A 17,737-nucleotide genomic window follows, 5' to 3' on the forward strand; every position below is an offset into this window, starting at 1 on the left:
CTGCTGAAAATGAGGCACACCTCTCCTAAGGTTGGGAGCTATCAGAATTTGAACTGGTTTTCTTTGTTGCGTTAGAAAATGGGAACGGTGCCCCAAAAACCAGAAGTGGATTAGCCAAGTTATTGCTAAAATACTAGCCTAAATTAAAATACTGATATTGTACTATGCTACTCCCAAGTTCTAGAGATGCAACATGGCCTTCTGCTCTTACTGTAAGCAGTCAACATTCCATGTGTGGATGTCTTCCATGCTGTGTGGTTTGGGTGTGTTAGAGATTTGGTAGCTGTTAGAGTAAGAGCTAACCTGTTGTTATGAAGAAGGGGGCACTTCAGAGGGGGAACTGGAAGACTGTTATTTATCAACCTTCAGATCTGTTATAGAGAGTTTTGTCAAGACTGTCCTATTTGACAGGTTATATGTATTCAGGGAGGGAGAGTACTTGGTTTTTCATTGTACTGAGCCAAGTCCTTCTGATACAGTGGGACAGAGTGGCATTGTAACAGGAAGTTAATGACCGCTGCATCAAATAAATTCTAGCAACATACCTGCTTCTTGCAACCTGTTTTTCCTTTGACATTATCTTAACCCAGATGTTGCGATTTAAATTAGCTTAAAACTAGCTCCCTTCAAGAAAGCTAGTTTACAAACTTATATGGAAAGAAGGCGGGGGGAGAAAACGGAGAACTATACTGTAGTGTTTGTTTCCTTACAAAGACTGTTGCTTTGTTTTAGGTCCGATTTGCTGCTCTGCTTACTTTGGTAGAAGTTGCACAAAAACTGAAGGAGAACTACCTGGTCCTGCTACCAGAATCTATTCCATTCCTAGCTGAGCTCATGGAAGGTAATGTTCTAAGTGGCATTAGTGAAGGCAGACAACTGGCCTATGACCAAAAAAGAATAAGGGCCACTTATTTCAAAGATTCAGACAGGGTGATTGCTATAATTCTTATGAATTGGTATACGGTAGCTTAAACTGTGCAGGCTGCAAACCGAAATGGATTGTGTCCAACACACTCCTAAAGTTCAGTTAAATTACGGTAGTTTCTTCAGTGTTATAGCCTGTGCACATCTCTGCAGTTGCATGTTTTAGATCAGTGTTACAGTAGAAATAATTTGCCTAAGTAAGTCCTGAGTCAGTGCCAAAATATTTTTGAATAATTATTTCATACCTGGTGTTTGAAGACAATTCTAGCCTTGACAGGTGAAGCAGTCTTCCTAGGGTAGCTTTGTAATCACTATTCAACTTAATTCCTGCTTTATTTCTTTTTCTAGATGAATGTGAAGAAGTTGAACAGCAGTGTCAGAAAACAATTCAACAACTGGAAGTCATTTTGGGAGAACCTCTCCAAAGCTACTTCTAAGTTTATCCCCTTTGTTTTCAAATTTTGTCTGAATGGTGTTAGCGTCACACATGCAAGCGTTACAGGCAAACTTGTCATACCAATTTTTATCAGAGCTGAGATCTTAACTTTTTAATAAAATATTTATCATTTCTGGATGGTCTGGGGACTTTTCATATGACTTTTCCTTAACTGCTCTTTTCTTGACAGTGGGAAACTGGAGCGAGCTATAAGCAAATTCTGATAGCTGGGCACAAACAGAGTGACAACATCTGAGACTGACTGAATTCCACGGTGCTCGGGGTATGCAGTTACTGTCCCTGTGGAGGGGCTGCCATGCTACAATGTAAGCATCGTATTCACTGAACCCATGCACTGCAATCCCGAGAATCTGCTTTTCTGTCACTTTTAGGGAAGTAAAATGTACACCCACTGAAGATACTGAAGAAGTTACGAGAAACTAGGATTCATATAGGAGCTAAAGCTGGTTTTTTAGTCTTTAAAGACTGCTACTGATTAGCTTCTTATTCACCTGAAGATCAAGAATAAATTGCTTGCTATGTTAATGAATTTACCAAAAAACTCACCACCTGTTTTGCATCAGGAGGTGCTGGTTCATTACACTGCTAGTAAGAAAGGCACTCAGACTCCGTAAAGTACGGTTTAAAATGCAACTGGTTAGAACTAACACTATAAAGAGGATAATCTTACATCCCATCGGGTACTGGGAACAGGCCTCTGTTCAGGGTACAGCATGCCATGCAGATCCCGTCTGCGGAAAGGTTACTCCATCATGGTCATTTGTGCTCTTACAGGATTTTTTTAAGAGAAAACAACTATTAATCAATCATGTCTGCTGTCAAACAAAAAGGATGGTCACATGAGACCTTCCTCCTGAACTCCCAGATAAAGGCAAGGACACACAAGTGGTGTAATTGCCATTACCGTGGGAGCTGCCTACCAGCTCCTCTGTTACAATCAGCCAGCTAAGTTTATCCTGCGGCTAAGGGGTACGTACAGCACAACACTGCCCTGAAGGCCACACCAGCACAGCCAAGGCCTAGGACTACTCAGGTTTAACTGGTCTGTGGATCGCTAACTCCTCGATGTGGAAATGGTCCTCCAGTTAGGATCGCTATAGCACCTTGAAGATACTGCTAAGATAATAAGCAAAACAAGACAAAATACAGACCAAAAAGGGATCATAGCTACTTAGCTACACTTGGAGAAAAGCAGAGTTCACAAATGTTTTTATTTATGCTTTTTATATATTAGATCTGGTAATTTATCTTAAACAGTCTTTTAGGGTACATCTTATTCTTGAAATTGTTTCAGTCTTTTAGCAGCTGTTAAGATAAATAGGAACATCCCTCAGGCATGTATTGACAGCCAGTAGCAACTTATTTTTAAAAAGAGTATAAAAATTAAGACTGACATTTGTACGGAAAACTGATTAAATAGAACAGCTTGTTTCAGAGAGATAGTATTTTAATACAGGACTGAAAAAGGATTCATTCTCTATTCCACTGATGAGTATCTGAGTCTCATCTCAGCTGAAACCCTGCCTGGACTACCTGGGTTCACACATTATTAAAAAATGAAAAACACAAACATCTACTTCAGTCCCTGAGCACTCTCAACTCAGGAGCCATTTCAGATCAAACAAGCTTTCAAAAGTTCATACAATTGGAACCAGCTAAATCATTCTAATTTGTTTCACTTTGGAAAACAAAGCTAGAAATGCTGCTGTATGTTTAAGCCACTTATAAGCAGGAGGTGAGATAACCACAAGTGTCAGAGAAGGTACTACTGCAGCAGTAGACCAAGAAGTAAGATCAAATTCCTCCTTGCCTTTTGCTAGAACTGATGGGTCAACTGTTTGCTTAATCCAGCCTCAGCAAAAAGGTTATAGTTGCTAATATAAACTAAGAAGTAGAAGAATATATTTCATAATTCCATTTTAAATGAATTATCAATGTCCCTTTTGGGGTGGATAACTATCTTCAGATCCTGTTTCAGTCTCACTTCTACTTCACTATATTGAATGTATGCTATTAAGGAGTGCCAAGTAGTAGTTCAACTTAAACATACCGAGTGCAATTGTTAGATACAGTATGATGCAGCATTTTCATATTGCTAGGTTCAGTAATACAAGAGATTTATCTGAGCAAACACTTATTTAGCTTGCCAGGATACTGTAAACTAGAGGAAGATTTAATCTCGCAGTTAGCAGTTCTGGTACTCGCCTAACTCAGAAAGGCAGACACAGAAGCCTAGATAGATAAAGGCAGGCTCAGCACGAGTCAGCACCTGTTTGTACTTGACAAGGAGGCACTGTCATTGGAAGAGGTTGAATTATTTTAGTACTGATTGAAAAGAACTACCAGCTCCTCACGTCTAACAACTGAACATCTCCTATGATTTCCACTACATTGATCTTTTCGAGTTGTTTAAAACGATGCTTGTACTCCAGAGTGTGAACACCATTAACAGCAACTTTGAACTGGTGGGCATCACAGAAAATGATCAGCTGAAAAGCAAGAAGAGAAACAGTTAAGTTTTAAGCTCAGGTAAGACGTGAAAAACAACCTGATGATCTAGCCTAGACTTGGGCAAGCCCTGCTTCTGCTACAAAGAATGTTTCATGCAAAAGAAACATGTAAAAAAGTGGAACTTCAATAAAATCCATAGAATCATAGAATAGCTCAAGTTGGAAGGGACCCGTAAGGATCATCGAATCCAACTCAATTCAATTAAAATTCATTCTGAGCACAGGCTGAAGTCTTGCAGCTATTTAAAAAGAAAACTGTCATTAAAACCAAGTCAAATCTCTGCTCCCTATGGTTCCATTTAATCCTAAATATTCTCAAGACATTGAAATGTGGGAATGGCAGTTTTATTTAAATCTCTATTAGTGACATGACACTTAAGCACCACTGCTAATCCTTTTGGCAGAATTACCAGTCTGATGCTATGTTTCACTTAATCTTACCTCAAAGTACATCCCTGGACTGAAAGGAAAGTTGGCAACTTCCTTTTCTTCTTCTCCCCAGCTGTCATGAAGGTACGAGTTTCTTACAAAAACTTTATTTTTCACTCGGGGATTCAGATGTAACGCGATGTCCTTTGAGTCACTTGATTTCAGATTTATCGCAAAGCTGGAAGATATTTTTTAAAAGTTTACTATACCAAGGGTTTATAAACACAATGCAGTAGTCCATGCTGTTTACCAAGTCCTTAGCCAATACTCAGAACTGTTCTGGAGCCAGGGCTGTGATTCACCTGAAGAACCAAGCAGGCAGTTAACATGCGTTTGTCTCCTTCACACAGCAACCTTTGCTGGAGGCAGCAAATGTAGGACATGACGCTGCTAGATCTGCTTCATCACTCGCAGCTTTCTGTTCATGTCTCAGCAAGGAGGTATTGAGCCAAGTGGGCCAAGTGCTGCTCCCATACAGCACTAGGAAGCACCGTTCTCACAGAAACATACGGTGCTACTTGCTCCACCATCTTTCTCTTAACTCAGGCGGTGGAGAGTGGGAGGCTTTGTGTTACCTAAAGACATTATATTCTTTCTGCCAACAAACTGGTTAGACTCTAAGAAAAAGTTTGAGGATTCTCTCAGTATGTTTAAGATTGGTGGAACACCATGCATACGTGTTACTTTGTAGGCAGCGTAGCTCTGCCCAGGCTGAAGGAGTACTCTGCAATCTTAGACATGTCCACAACACAGGGTTCCTAAAGGGGAGCTCTGGAGAACACTGATCAGAGGGGAGAGTCATCCAAATTCAAATGAATGCTTCAACCTGTGGCAAAGATCTCACTGCATTTAAAGAAGAAATATTCCTCCCCCCAAATTAGCTCCAGCTGCCAGGTTATTTCCCTCCTTTGAGAAGCCTAGAATTGCTTACTCCAGATACGAAATACAGCAATGGCCACTCTTCCAAGCTGTGAAGTCCTCTTTTTCACCGAGAAAAAGGAACATCTACAGCTGTATGAAAGACATTAAATAACTTAAAAACTCTATAAAAGTCTCTACGTTTAAAAGCACAAAGAGCAGACAACCTGCAATGCTTTAACTAACACCCAAAAGCCTCTTCACACTTACAAGCAGTACATTCAAGCACTTGAAATCTGCTAATAAGCTTTTCAAGCCAAAAGAAGGAAAACAAATGCTACTATCCAAGTATTAATTATCCTGTCCAATTCAAAGTCCATTCAAACTTTGTTGATGAGATTTCTAGACCTTGAGTTCCAGTATTAGTATGAACTGAGTGCTGTTCAGTTGCAGGGAAGATGTGTGCTCTGAGGAAGCAGGACTGCAATGCATACACACCGTAAAAAGCATGCTCCTCACCATTCGCACTAACAAACAACTTCATTTTTAGGCATGTTTCTGCAGAGCCAAAACCACCCTTCAAGCAAAGGGCATGCTGAAGCACAGACATTTCCTCAGCTCCATTTTGATTGTGTTGCACTCCCCTGTTTCCCCCCCCCCCCCTTTAATTGGAAAAATGTCTTCCTTGCAACCTGTTGCTCTTAATTTGTACCAAAATTATAGCTCATACTCCCCTACCAGCTTTCATCACTCAGTTGTTGTCATTCATGCTTACACAGCCCCTGAGGAGGCCGTCTGAGAAGTATTCAGAGAAGCGTCGTAACATGTAGCATTTGAGCACACCAGCAACTCATCTAACTCACTCATTTTCCATCTACTTCTGCCAGTTCCCTTACACTTCTTAATTTGTACCAAAATTATAGCTCATACTCCCCTACCAGCTTTCATCACTCAGTTGTTGTCATTCATGCTTACACAGCCCCTGAGGAGGCCGTCTGAGAAGTATTCAGAGAAGCGTCGTAACATGTAGCATTTGAGCACACCAGCAACTCATCTAACTCACTCATTTTCCATCTACTTCTGCCAGTTCCCTTACACTTGGATCTCTTTAGAATAAAAGCCGTCTTCGTACAATATGTGTGCTCACATGCCTTGCACAATGGAAACCCTGAACAGACACACAATCTTGTGAATGATGCAGATTTAGTAGGTAAGACACTCAGGTTTTACCTTCACTGTTCACAATGGAGACGCTCTTTCAAGTCCTCTCTAAAGCGGTATCCTGCAGGTTCCTGAGAAAACTGCACTGTAGTTTCAGATGATTCCAGATGCAAAGTTGCAAGCGAGTAAGGATATACTGAGGCAATGGAAAAGCCTACTCATTCTCAAGAGTAGCTCAGTTAAATGGCAGAAAAATTCAGTAACACTTACCTCTTTGGGTTTTTATTCACTTCTCCTTTAATGGCAACCGTGCATCCTGGATGAAGTGCAGTATCAAGTTTCCCCACGTAAGGAACTCCCTGGAAGTACACCACCAGTAAACATTTTGACCGTGACTTACTTTTTTCAATATACATGCTGAGCTTTACTATGGCAGGAAGAAATTTGGCCTACGATTGCAAATCTGCACTTATAGCTAAAGTTATTCCTACCAACATGTTCTGAGATACTAACACTATAGTGGAAAAGTTACACTGAAATAAACATATCAACGTGTTGGGTTTTTTCTTTAGATTACCACCTTGGGTTCAAAATAAACATGATTTACAACTACTTCTCCCACCACTAATGGTGGAAAGAGGGGACGAAGCGGGGGGGAAGTAAGCACGAAACTCCCTGCACTAATTTAAATTTGTATCACATAATTATTCAGATACAGACATCCCGACCCCTCCTCTCTGAAAGCTTCAGTTATGCTTTAAAGAATAAGACTCATGCTAGGTGTGTAGTCCCACAGTTGCATAAGTACTAGAAGTAGGGTCACAGTATTCTGTCCTCCTGGCACCAGTTCACAGACAGACAGTGCAAGTATTTTATTTGCGGGTTTTTTTCATTGTGTTAGAAGTTATTTTGATCAGGGAAAAGGAGTGAATGGAGAACTTTGCCTTTATTTTTTTGTTGAAGTCCACCACTTGCAAATGACAATATTGTGTGTCATTCAGGTTTGAAAAGAAGATTAAAGAAGGCAGACTGTCAAGTGACAAGGCAACTAAAATCATGGCACTCACTGCAACTTCACCTTCTCCACAAATTCTATTTGTATATATGCCTGGCTTCCAACCCCTTTTCAGTTTGAGCGTGGTCCTTACTCCAGTCTGGATACTGTCCACCTGTACAGCTTTTTGCAAAAAGATGAGCACTCACTCTGTCTATGCTCCGTGCTAGCTGGGTGCAAGTTCCAACCCTAAGGTGCGATGCTTGCATCCAGCCACCTGAAGTGTATAGAGGGTAAAGCATGGATCTGTCAGCAAGAGGAAGATGTAGCCAGACAGGTTCTGAGATACGCATGTTAACATAAGGCCATTTGGCATAATATGACTGCAGAATACTTTTGTTTTGCAGGGATTCCCTAAGGCAGAGAAAACTAAGTATAAAAACTTTTTTCAAATAAGCAATGTGATTTGGTCCTTTAAAACTTCAGGTACCGCACTTTTTATTTCTCTGTTTATGGCTGTGGATGCTGCATTTATCTTTTGGGTTTTCTATGTGCTTTAACAAATATCCTCACTTTTACTAGCAGCAGCAAAGAGGATTTCTCTCTACAAAACCTCACTGATGATCATCTCCCAGTAGATTCTTGATTCCCTTGTTCTGTGCATGTTTTTTCATGAATAACTGAGATGTTTTTATTGCAATTTTTTTTTACTCTTCACATTTGCCACAAGTCTATATGAGATACTTACGAATTGTGAACCATCTGGCATTTCCCCCTAAAAGAGAAAACAAACATTAACTAGCTTATCAGACAACAGGGAGATTCATTTAACCTTTTACAAACATACGTACATTTTCTGTGTTTATCTTTGTTACTCCTAGAGATGATGGCTGAGAGCCTTGTAAAGACTGCAGAAAGAGAGATATTTAGATGTCATTGCTAACATCACAGAACTTTAACATAAAGTTGGTTTAGAACCGTATAAGGATCTGTGCTGCTTTGAAGGGTGAACTGTTAACATGAAGATCTAGGGCTACGGTAACGAAAAAGAGCCAAACCCCTACAAACCAAGGAAAAGTCCTCAAGATCAATCGCTGAAGCCAACTCAAGATTTCTAAAGACCACCTCATTACAATTTGAATTCTTATTTAACAGTCAGAGCACTGTGAACCTCTTAGCATCTGAGGGTACCCACTGAGCTTCCCTGCTGGGGTAGGAATACCAGCAGGGCAGGTCCATGCGGGGGACCTTGGGATTCTAAGCAGCCCCCTGCACCCCTGTCCCTTCCCATGGGAAGGGCGTATGAGCAGCATGGCCATGCAGACATACAGTTCCAGTTCCTAGCCCTGGCAGATTGTATCTTCAGCTTGTTTATTTCGATACAAGCCTCCCTCTTCCTCCTCAGAAGAGTATATTAGAAGCAACGACAAAAAGGAAACAAATCACCCTTCTCCGTTCCTTTCTTCCCCAAAGGATACAGCGTCAGCAACCACAGACTAAAGCAACTCTGCTTTGTTTTGTGCGTGGGACAGAAATCAACCTACAGCACTGCTTGCCCCCAGGCTCTTCTTGGAGTCAGTCCTCCAAAACCAGGACTCAGCTTTGAAACAACACTATTCTGGCAACATGGCCAAGTGATGGGGCCCATAAAAGTCTGTGCATTTGTGCACAGGCTTCGCAAATGATCAGTGAGTAGATGTATCTTTAAAATTTAGACCCCATTGCATTCAGGCCCAAATCTCCACCTTCCATCAATACAGTTATTAGTCTGCTGACCTGAGTTAGACCTGATGTTTGGCAGCAAGGGACCCAAGCTTTATGCACAGTGTGGTGAGGATGGGGCAGAAGAGACCCAGAATATTACACAGGAGTAGGTAGGCTGCCTTCGTGAGTGGCACGAAGAAAGGGAAAAGGCATCACCTTCTGTTTCTGCTCTAAAAGTCTCACCCTTCCAGAGCAGAAGGATCTTTCCTTCTGCATAGGGGAAAACATGTTGTTCAATTCCTCCCTGTTGGTTTACTTTCTCTAGCAGAGCTGGCAGCTGAGAGGAAGCACAGCACCACCTGCACTTTATATTCACTGCAGTTTGGTCCAAGTGCAAGTCAAGCCACAAGGTCTTCTTCAAGAAAGGACATCTCTTCTCACCCCCCCAGAAATAAACATACACTCCTACTTACCATTTCATTCAACAATTCAGTCATTTTAGCAGGAAAAACAGGGTTATGTGCACAAGCGGTTCCAGCCGTGGCTGAACTTGGCATTTGGAAGCCAAGCAATCAGTTACAGCCGTGGCAGAACTTGTCACTTAGAAGCATTAAATACCAGGAGTTCATTTTGGAGCTCCTGCAATATTTGAAAAGTCTAATCCATTCCCAGATTCAGTATCTGTCCTGTTAACTTTGTAAGCTGTAAACTTTGTCACCCTTTTGCCCCTAACCTCAAGACTAAAAAGGGAAGACAGAGATCCTCACATGAGACTCGCATGTTGAACTGTGGGGAACAAAAGGTCTTGTTACTGACGTTAGACTGTGTAGCTGCTTTTCTTTACTTCCTTTTCACCCTAAATCCTACTCAGTAGTTTCGCAAGACAGAGGAAAGGAATCTAACAAGTCAGCTGTCTATACAACTTACATTAGAAACAAAATCTATAGTTTTGATCTGCACTTTGCCATATATTCCAAGAGTATCTATTCTTTCAAGGCTAATTCTGTGGTTGTAGAGCAGCAAGTGCTTCTTGTTCACAGTCACCTAAAGAGACAGGAAACAAAATAGGAAAATTGTATTAAACATACATCACACCAGCCACATATCAAGTTATATGCATGTATCTGTGTTTTACACTGCTTTGGTACAGAAGCAGGGAGTGTCCTAGAAATTTCAGAGCAACTAAGTTCAGCTCATCCATGATTCAGTCTCTCTCTCCGTTTCTATGAGGGGGATTTATTTGACTACACTAAAATTTGCATTTCATACCTTTTGTTTCTATCACCTGATCATTTACCAGTGTGGTACTGTCAACCTAATAGAATCTATTACTGCAGTCTAACAGAGCAAGACAAATACACCTCACATGTTTCCTCCAAGAGGACTGTGCTACACTAGTCACAAAACAGGTTTACCCCAAGGTCAGCCCTTTGCACGTAAGAAGGGAAGGGTGGAGTAGCCATCAGCCATGGCAGGAAGTTACTTGCCAACTCATCCAACTTAGAGGGAAGCAATACAAAATTAAAGGTCTGATTTACTTAGCACCTCTTTAAAGAAAAGCTTCTAAACTTTTCTGTAGTTAGACTATACCTAGTTAACAGAGAAACCAAGGCTTCCAACTATTTATTGTAATATACAAAATACCTCTCTCATATTGGCCTGACAACTGGCTACGGATAAAGAAGCGACCAAGACTCACCTGGAATTTATCCTTTAAAATCATGATGACAATCTCAAATGACTTCCCTTTTTGAAAGGGCATCTCGTAAGTGATCTCTTCCCAGCCCCATTTTTCTCTCTCCAGTGTGTTGCAAACAATGCAGCCAGACCTTTTGAAGCGGGGGTTGAAATGGAATGCCACATCAGCTCGAGGCTTTATGCTACTGCCACACTGTAAATCCACCTGGAACCTAATCATAAAAATAAGACAAACGACATTCAGCTCAGTCTGTCAAAAAACCACCCAGAAGTTCGATACACTTGTGTTTTACTGTGAAGCCTCAGAACAGGCAGACACAATGAGTGTTGTTGGATAAGGAAAAAAACCCAAACATATTTGTCCAACTCCTACATGTTTGTGAAAGGTTCTCCCTTGATTTATTGCAATAAATTAAAATATTTAAGTATTTATTTAATGGTCATTATTCATATCATGTAAGCTCCTCACTTAACTGTGTTCACCACCTTCCCTCCCATCATCTTCAGTAGAATAACCAAATGAACTTTGGGCAAAGTCAGGGAACAGAACCCCCATACTGGGCACACACACTAGGTTCATACCTCTTTATCCCAGTTTAAGTTAATTACTTCATGCAACACACTCAGTTATCAATTTTGTTAGTCTCAGATAACATCTTTAGACAAGCACACATATGCTATGACAGGGAAAAAAAAACATTGCCAAAGCAGGCAAAGCAAAAAGAGAGAAGAGAGGATCAGCAGAAAGCAAAAAATCAGTTCATCATCCACTTCTCATCACAAAGCTTTCATTAACCACTTAAGCCTGTACTCATTCTGATGCTATCACAAGGATTTAGATAAAGCCTTTGTGTGCCATCATAAGTAGGACCCCTGGAAACATTTACATTTTATCCATTACATTCTTGTTCACATGGTGACACTGCAAAAAGTGACACTGTAGCCACTACCTGTCTGCATCATCAGGAACAGTCCCATGTATCACAATCAGCTCTCCAGGAACAAGGCCACCAAGTATTGTCCCAACATATGGAATGATCTAGAAGGGGGGGGGGAGAGAAGAAGAAAAAAAAGATTCAAATAGCATTTTGTGATGGAAGCAAAAAACCCCACAATAGTTTTAAAAATAATATTCTAATAATTATGCGGTGCTCTAGCACATTAAAAGAAACACAACTAGCATTTCATTTAAAAGAAACAGTAGAAAAGCACTAAATACCCACCACAACGGGAAGGAAAAACCCAGCAGATTTTCATCTATGAAAACCAAGCTTCTCAGATAAAATTAAGCATTCCTAGCTCTCAGATGAAGAATGGCAATATTTTATTGCCTCACTTTTAATAGAGTATAAAGAGGATTCACTTCAAATTAGGTCATTGCCAAGGGCTGACTATTATCAGCCCTTTCCTGGTAGCAGGAGGCACCTTCCACAACCTTTCTGACCCCAGACCACAGCAGCTGCCTTTTTGCTTGTTCTTGCTCCATTTTGGAAAACAGTGATGGGAAAAGAAGAGACTATGTCACAGAGTGTCTTCTTAGTAAAAACTACACGACAAACACAACAAAATACCTCATCCCAATGAGCTAAGAACCGCAAGGTGCACTGAAATAGCCCTGTTCAGGGGTCTCGGTCTTTATGCTTGATCTGAAAGCAAAGCTGTAAGTCTGCATCTCATCACATGCGCTTTAGATTGAAAAAGGAAGTAAATGGTAGCAAATGTTGCATTTTCTCTGGTTAACAGACAAAAATTTCTGCCAAGGTTGTTTTTTGTTGGTTTTTCCCCCAAAATCCCTTATTTATGGAACAGTGTATAAGATTTTAGGACGTCTTTGAAATGAAACATCAATTGCAAACAAGAGTTCCAGTAATTTAACAACAAAAAACGCACAGACTGGAAATACTACTCTTGAATGGAATACTGGACCATAAAAGGACAACTTGAGATTTTTATTTTTTAAATATATATATATATAATCATGTGAAACAGGAAGATATGAAAAGGGGATGTGTTTGCTGACACCTATTCTTGTGAATTTGTGAGAAGGGAAGGGGGAATGACAGCAAAAATTGTCTAAATACAGAGTGTTGATCATTTCTGCCAGTAGATACACATACTTTTCTGCCCTCTCTCTCCACTTCCCTTCTCAGCTACCCTCACATTGCACAAAACCTAATTTGCAGGCATCTTCTACATCAGGCAAAACGGACTTAAAGAACTTGCTTCTCAAGCATAAGCTCACAAATGGTCAAGTTGTTTTAAGTCTCACATATTTTTATTGGCTTAAGCAGGTGCAGTAGAGGAGGACCAAAATGTGAAACTAAGTGTTAAAAGTGAAAGAATAAATAGGCTGAAATCCCTTTGCTTACTAGTAGTGCCTTGGTTCCTTAATATAAAAGCTGTACACAAGAGGCTCATTTTTATTCAAAGAATAAGAACAATAATAACAAATAAGAAAAAAAACATATCTTGATTATTTTAGTTTTAACACACTGCTCCTGAGGGGTAGTAGCTCTGAGTAATGCAGTAGAGTAATAAATTACTGGTTCAGTCTCCAAAGACAAACCAGAGAAACACACAAACACAGGCCAATGATGCTGGGACTTAACCACTCTAGTGGATCAAAGTTATTTGCCCCTGGAAGAGAAGCTGTGGCAAAAAAAAAAAAAAATCTTTACATTCAAAAGGATGCATTTATTTAAGAGGGAAGAAGATTGGCCCATCAACTCTTCAGAAGCTCAGACATAGAATCTGTAAGACCATAATAGAGCGTTTCCTGGGTGCAATACTAGAGACTTAATGAGGTTTTGTCATCACAGAACGTGCCTGTAATTTCCTCACATCTCAAGACATTCTTCTACTACCTCTTCCTCCTTTATTAAGAGTAATGCTTGTGACACCACATGATCTACACCAGCATCCCAATTCTCTTCCAGACCTCCAAAAATTACCTCTGAAGCCAATTGGTGAATGTCAACTGAGTTTGAGAGGTCTCGAAGATGAAGTTCTTTCTAATATCTGCCAGTTTTCATAAAACAAGAGGACAGATTATGGTCTTACAGAGGAAAGGACTGTGATAACACAGCTTTCATGCAGTTTGCTGGGTAGCGGACAGCTGCCCCATCAGATGGGGCATGACAACATTTCTTGCCAGATGGGTGGAGTAAAGGGCATAAAGAGGAAAGCAGGATTTTCTGGATAATTCAGAACAGTACAGTAGTGAAGAAATAAGTCTCAGACCCAAACCTGTAACAAAGCTCTTAAGATTTGCTGCTCATGGAACAATTCACTGAAACAGTGAAATCTTCATTGCCTGCCCTCCTCCATCCCTACTAAGTTCATCTTGTGATATCACATAGGTGACAGAATCACAGAAGGGCTGAGGTTGGAAGACACCTCTGGTGTCAATGCCTTGTTCAAAGCAAGGTCAGACAGAGCAGGTTGCAAATGGCCTTGTCTGGAGGTTGTCCTGAGGCCATTGGCACAATCTTTCCCAACTCTGTCTCCATATTCCTATCCCAAATACTCACTCTTATTCCCACCTTATAAGCCCTAGTTTACCCCTTTATATTCTCCAGCCTGCTCTTGTCACCCATCACAGTCATCAGCCCCCTTGCAGCCATCCAATTTTGCTGAACTCTTACTCTCTCGCTTACACAGATTATTTGTCCTGAAGACCTCCTAATCCTCCTCTTCACACCTCCTCTCCCACCAAAGTCCCCATCTACCAATTTTCATCCTCCCTTTCCTTTTGCAGCTCAGTCCTTCCACCTTCTAGCTAATCTCCACACAGCTTTCCTTCCTCTCCCAGCTGGGTTCTTTGAAGAAGGTTGAAGCTATTCCCCCATCATCCCTAACTCTATCCACTTTGCAAGCAGTGAACATATAGTGGGATTGAACAATCAGATTCACTGAGGGCATAGGTGTGTATCAGTGCGAAGCTGCAATAGATAAGGAACTCCTGTGCAGATCTGCGCTACTGTACACTCCACGTAGGTACTCTACAGACTTTAATATTTTTGAAGAGTTCTAGCACAGAATGGTAAAAATACTATTTCCTGCAGGCTCAAAGGAACTACCCTTTTAAAGATACAATGAAAAGCACAGCTCCAGCCCACCCCTTTAGCCACATGCCAGTGTCGGGCCACTGTCCCAGATCATGAGAATACTAGGGCTTTTCAGAGAAGTCTCCAGACTCCAAGCTAGGCAAACAACATTCCGTCAGATCCACTCTCTGCAATGGCTGAATCGTGTTAGCTCAAGTCTTCCTTACAAAACAGGATTTATTGTAAGGTATGATATCAACTATCAAAAAAGATTCCAAGTTTAATTGTTCAGACTGAAGTTACAAGCACCACAAAAAAAAAGCCAGGCACCACCCATGTTTACAGAGAATTAGAAGTGAAAACACTGCTTATCATATTTTCACCTTTGATCCAGCACATTCTGCAAAAATGCCAGACATCCAATAAGCTGTGTATGAAAAAGGATTACCCTCCAAGGCCGACAGAACTTCCTTCCTGTTTTGGAAGTCCTGTGCATTAAGTGTCCAGTTGCTTACAGCACAATTTCTAAACACCATCAGCTCCTAGTGTCACCTGTGACATCCTTCCTCAAATACCTGAGCAACGCAGAGAGTTCTCAGTAACACCCCTCACTATGCAAAACAGTACAAGTACTAACTATTGACATAAACCAGCAAAGTCCCATTTCCCAGGGGAGAAGTTGTTGACATGACGGGGAGTTACCGGGTTACTGATTGTCTTCTGTGGTCCATCCAAGGACATCATCTTCCCTCCTCCAGTTTAAGTTTGTCAGTTCTGTGTGACCACTGCTGGAGCGTATTTAAAGGACTCGCTGCTCGGACAGCACCAAAGGAGGGATCCCTTCGAAAAACCAAAACTTTTAATTAGAAAGAACAAAGCGATACTACATGAAGTGAAACCCTCCAAGGTATAACTTTAAACAGCACAAGAAACGATGCAAACATCTTTCCTTTCCAATAAATTTGCTGGAGTTTTGAAATACGAAAAGTAAAGGCTTGGTTAAAGAAATAAGGTGCCACCCTAACAAGGGACAGTGCACACAGGTACACAATGCCATCAGCAGCTTCCTGAGATTATGTATACTGAGACAGAATCCCACGTAAAAATCATCATTGTACAGGGGAACACTGATAACTTGGTGCCCCTCAGCTGGGCCCTAATAGCTCTCCATTTGCAGCCGACCCCTGCCTGCAGACAGGGAAAAGATACACAGTACAAAAGCAGTTTTTCCAAGACAACCAACCAACCATTTCTGCTTCCTTTATTTCTGTGCTATCCCCAGATTTTCCAAGGCAGACAAGCCCTAGGGGCTGAACTTGCTTTTTCCAGTTTTATCTTACATAAAGTTAAGAGATATTAGGCAAAGACATAGCAGAGAAGCAAAGGGTATTTTATGTTTCTTCCTCCAACACATACAATCCCTGAACTCCACAAATAACTACAGGAGTTTGTAAAACTTGCATTAAATGCACAGCATTAACAAGAAATGAAACATCAGCTTGTGAGTATATCCAGCTACACTGGAATTTCTTTAGCAAATCTTCTAATGAAGTGACCAAAATTCAGGGCCCAACTGAAACTACTACGTAATTATTTCTCACACATTCTGGATAAGTAACTTAAGGTAGCATGCAAACTGTGTGGTAATGACAGGGAAAAAGTCAAAGGTGAGGGTTCTAGCATAACTACTGTGTGACAACTGCTAGCAACATTAAAAGGAAAAAAAAAGAACAAAAAAAAAAACCCACACCACCAAACCAAAAACCCGATGTCTGTGACCTGTTCCACAGGGCCCTGAAATTAAATCTTCTGAAATGATTCAACAACAGAGTGGCCCATTGCAACATCTGGCTTATCTTGTGGGAGATTCGGGCCAGAAGGGTATGAATTCTACTTAAGACCAGTGTCTAGAATGCAATTCAGAGAACATAAGGTGCCAATGCTGCTTAACTGTTTTGCCCCTTTGATCTTCTCATGGGATACCACCATCAATCCACAACAGAACTGTGCAAAGGCGGGCACGTTTCATTATTTTCATTTTAAAAAGGAGGAAATCAAGACCAAAGCAAACAATTCTGACTTTAGCATCGGAAAGTCCAATAGCAGACCCCCAAAAATTAAACCCACACCTACGACCCCGCGTCCTGCTAACTGAACTTCCCTGGGTGTGCAACAGCAATCTAGATCATGCTGAAAGAGGATTGTGGAACAGAACTGACTGTCGGTCTTGGCAGACCAGGTGGCACTACGGCAAAGTGATGGGTTGAGGGGTTTTTTATTAGTTTTTTTACTGAAAAGGTCACAATAATGAGGGAAAGCTGCAATTCAGGCTCTGACAAAACAGGAGATGGGCATGCAACTGCAAGGTTCTCCTGTAACCTTCTATCAGAGGAACCACTGCCAGTACGTTACACCAAATCTTGTCTGCAACACCGTAAGTTAAGGTTTCCTGACTATGCTTTTAGAACTGAAAAAGATACGTATGCTTTCCTGTTATCTCACACATCGCAAAGCAGCTGAAAACCTCTTCAATAAAAAAAAGACAGGAAAACAGGAAGGCCAACAACCAGCTATTACGCTGTCCCTCTATGACATGCAGAAAATATCTTTCATGAGGGTAACTCGAGTTAGACTTTATGATCAAAGCCAGATTTTACACCGAGGCAAACATGACTTCTGCAAAGGGAATAAGCGAGGTACTTTCTGGATATTTGCAAGCAATTAAAGCACAAAACACCAGTGGCGCGCCCGGCTACAAACCCAACCCTACAACACGCTAGAATGAGACAGGACTAGTTTCACCGAGAAACCTCGGCCACTTCAGCCTTAAGGCGCTCCGAGAAAGCCCCGGCTCCACAGAGCGCCTCCCTCAGCCGGGCCCGCCTCGGCCCCGCCGGGGAGCAGCCTCTTCTCCCCCACAGGCAGACACGCGCGGGGGGGGGGGGGGGGGGGGGGG

At 41.3% G+C, this 17,737-nt stretch overlaps 2 protein-coding genes across 4 annotated transcripts in view; one reads left to right on the plus strand and one right to left on the minus strand.

The window, feature by feature from the left end:
* Positions 1-1,496, plus strand: part of HEATR1 (HEAT repeat containing 1) — a 38,115-nt gene extending 36,619 nt beyond the window's left edge. The window contains exons 42-44 of the mRNA XM_009329159.1: positions 1-30; positions 733-841; positions 1,273-1,496. The exon at positions 1-30 is cut by the window's left edge and continues 9 nt beyond it. Coding sequence (XP_009327434.1) covers positions 1-30; positions 733-841; positions 1,273-1,361 — 228 coding nt within the window. The 3' untranslated portion in view covers positions 1,362-1,496. The remainder of the gene's footprint in view (positions 31-732; positions 842-1,272) is intronic.
* Positions 1,497-2,574: 1,078 nt separating this feature from the next.
* Positions 2,575-15,623, minus strand: LGALS8 (lectin, galactoside-binding, soluble, 8). 3 transcript variants are annotated; one of them, XM_009329160.1, is made up of 9 exons: positions 15,484-15,623; positions 11,686-11,774; positions 10,737-10,947; positions 9,965-10,081; positions 8,185-8,241; positions 8,082-8,108; positions 6,610-6,698; positions 4,333-4,498; positions 2,575-3,870 (listed from the first exon to the last, which is right to left on the minus strand). In XM_009329160.1, the coding sequence occupies exons 1-9, from the start codon at positions 15,523-15,525 to the stop codon at positions 3,721-3,723; spliced, it is 948 nt and encodes a 315-aa protein (XP_009327435.1). In that variant the 5' UTR covers positions 15,526-15,623; the 3' UTR covers positions 2,575-3,720. The 3 variants fall into 3 exon arrangements, with proteins under 3 accessions (XP_009327435.1, XP_009327436.1, XP_009327437.1); XM_009329161.1 differs by having other exon boundaries at positions 15,419-15,503; XM_009329162.1 differs by lacking the exon at positions 8,185-8,241.
* Between the last annotated feature and the right edge of the window lie 2,114 nt (positions 15,624-17,737).

Source organism: Pygoscelis adeliae, unplaced genomic scaffold (assembly GCF_000699105.1).
Source record: "Pygoscelis adeliae isolate BGI_AS28 unplaced genomic scaffold, ASM69910v1 Scaffold77, whole genome shotgun sequence".
Classification (NCBI taxonomy): domain Eukaryota; kingdom Metazoa; phylum Chordata; class Aves; order Sphenisciformes; family Spheniscidae; genus Pygoscelis; species Pygoscelis adeliae.

Bases quoted from the DNA above. Each gene is read 5' to 3' on its own strand.
- LGALS8 (XM_009329160.1), bottom strand. From the start codon at position 15,525: ATGATGTCCTTGGATGGACCACAGAAGACAATCAGTAACCCG. The intron at 8,242-9,964 runs GTAAGTTGTATA...CTCTTTCTGCAG, and splicing joins CTATAGATTTTGTTTCTAAT to TCTTTACAAGGCTCTCAGCC. The intron at 3,871-4,332 runs GTAAGATTAAGT...CTTGCTTTTCAG, and splicing joins GTCCAGGGATGTACTTTGAG to CTGATCATTTTCTGTGATGC.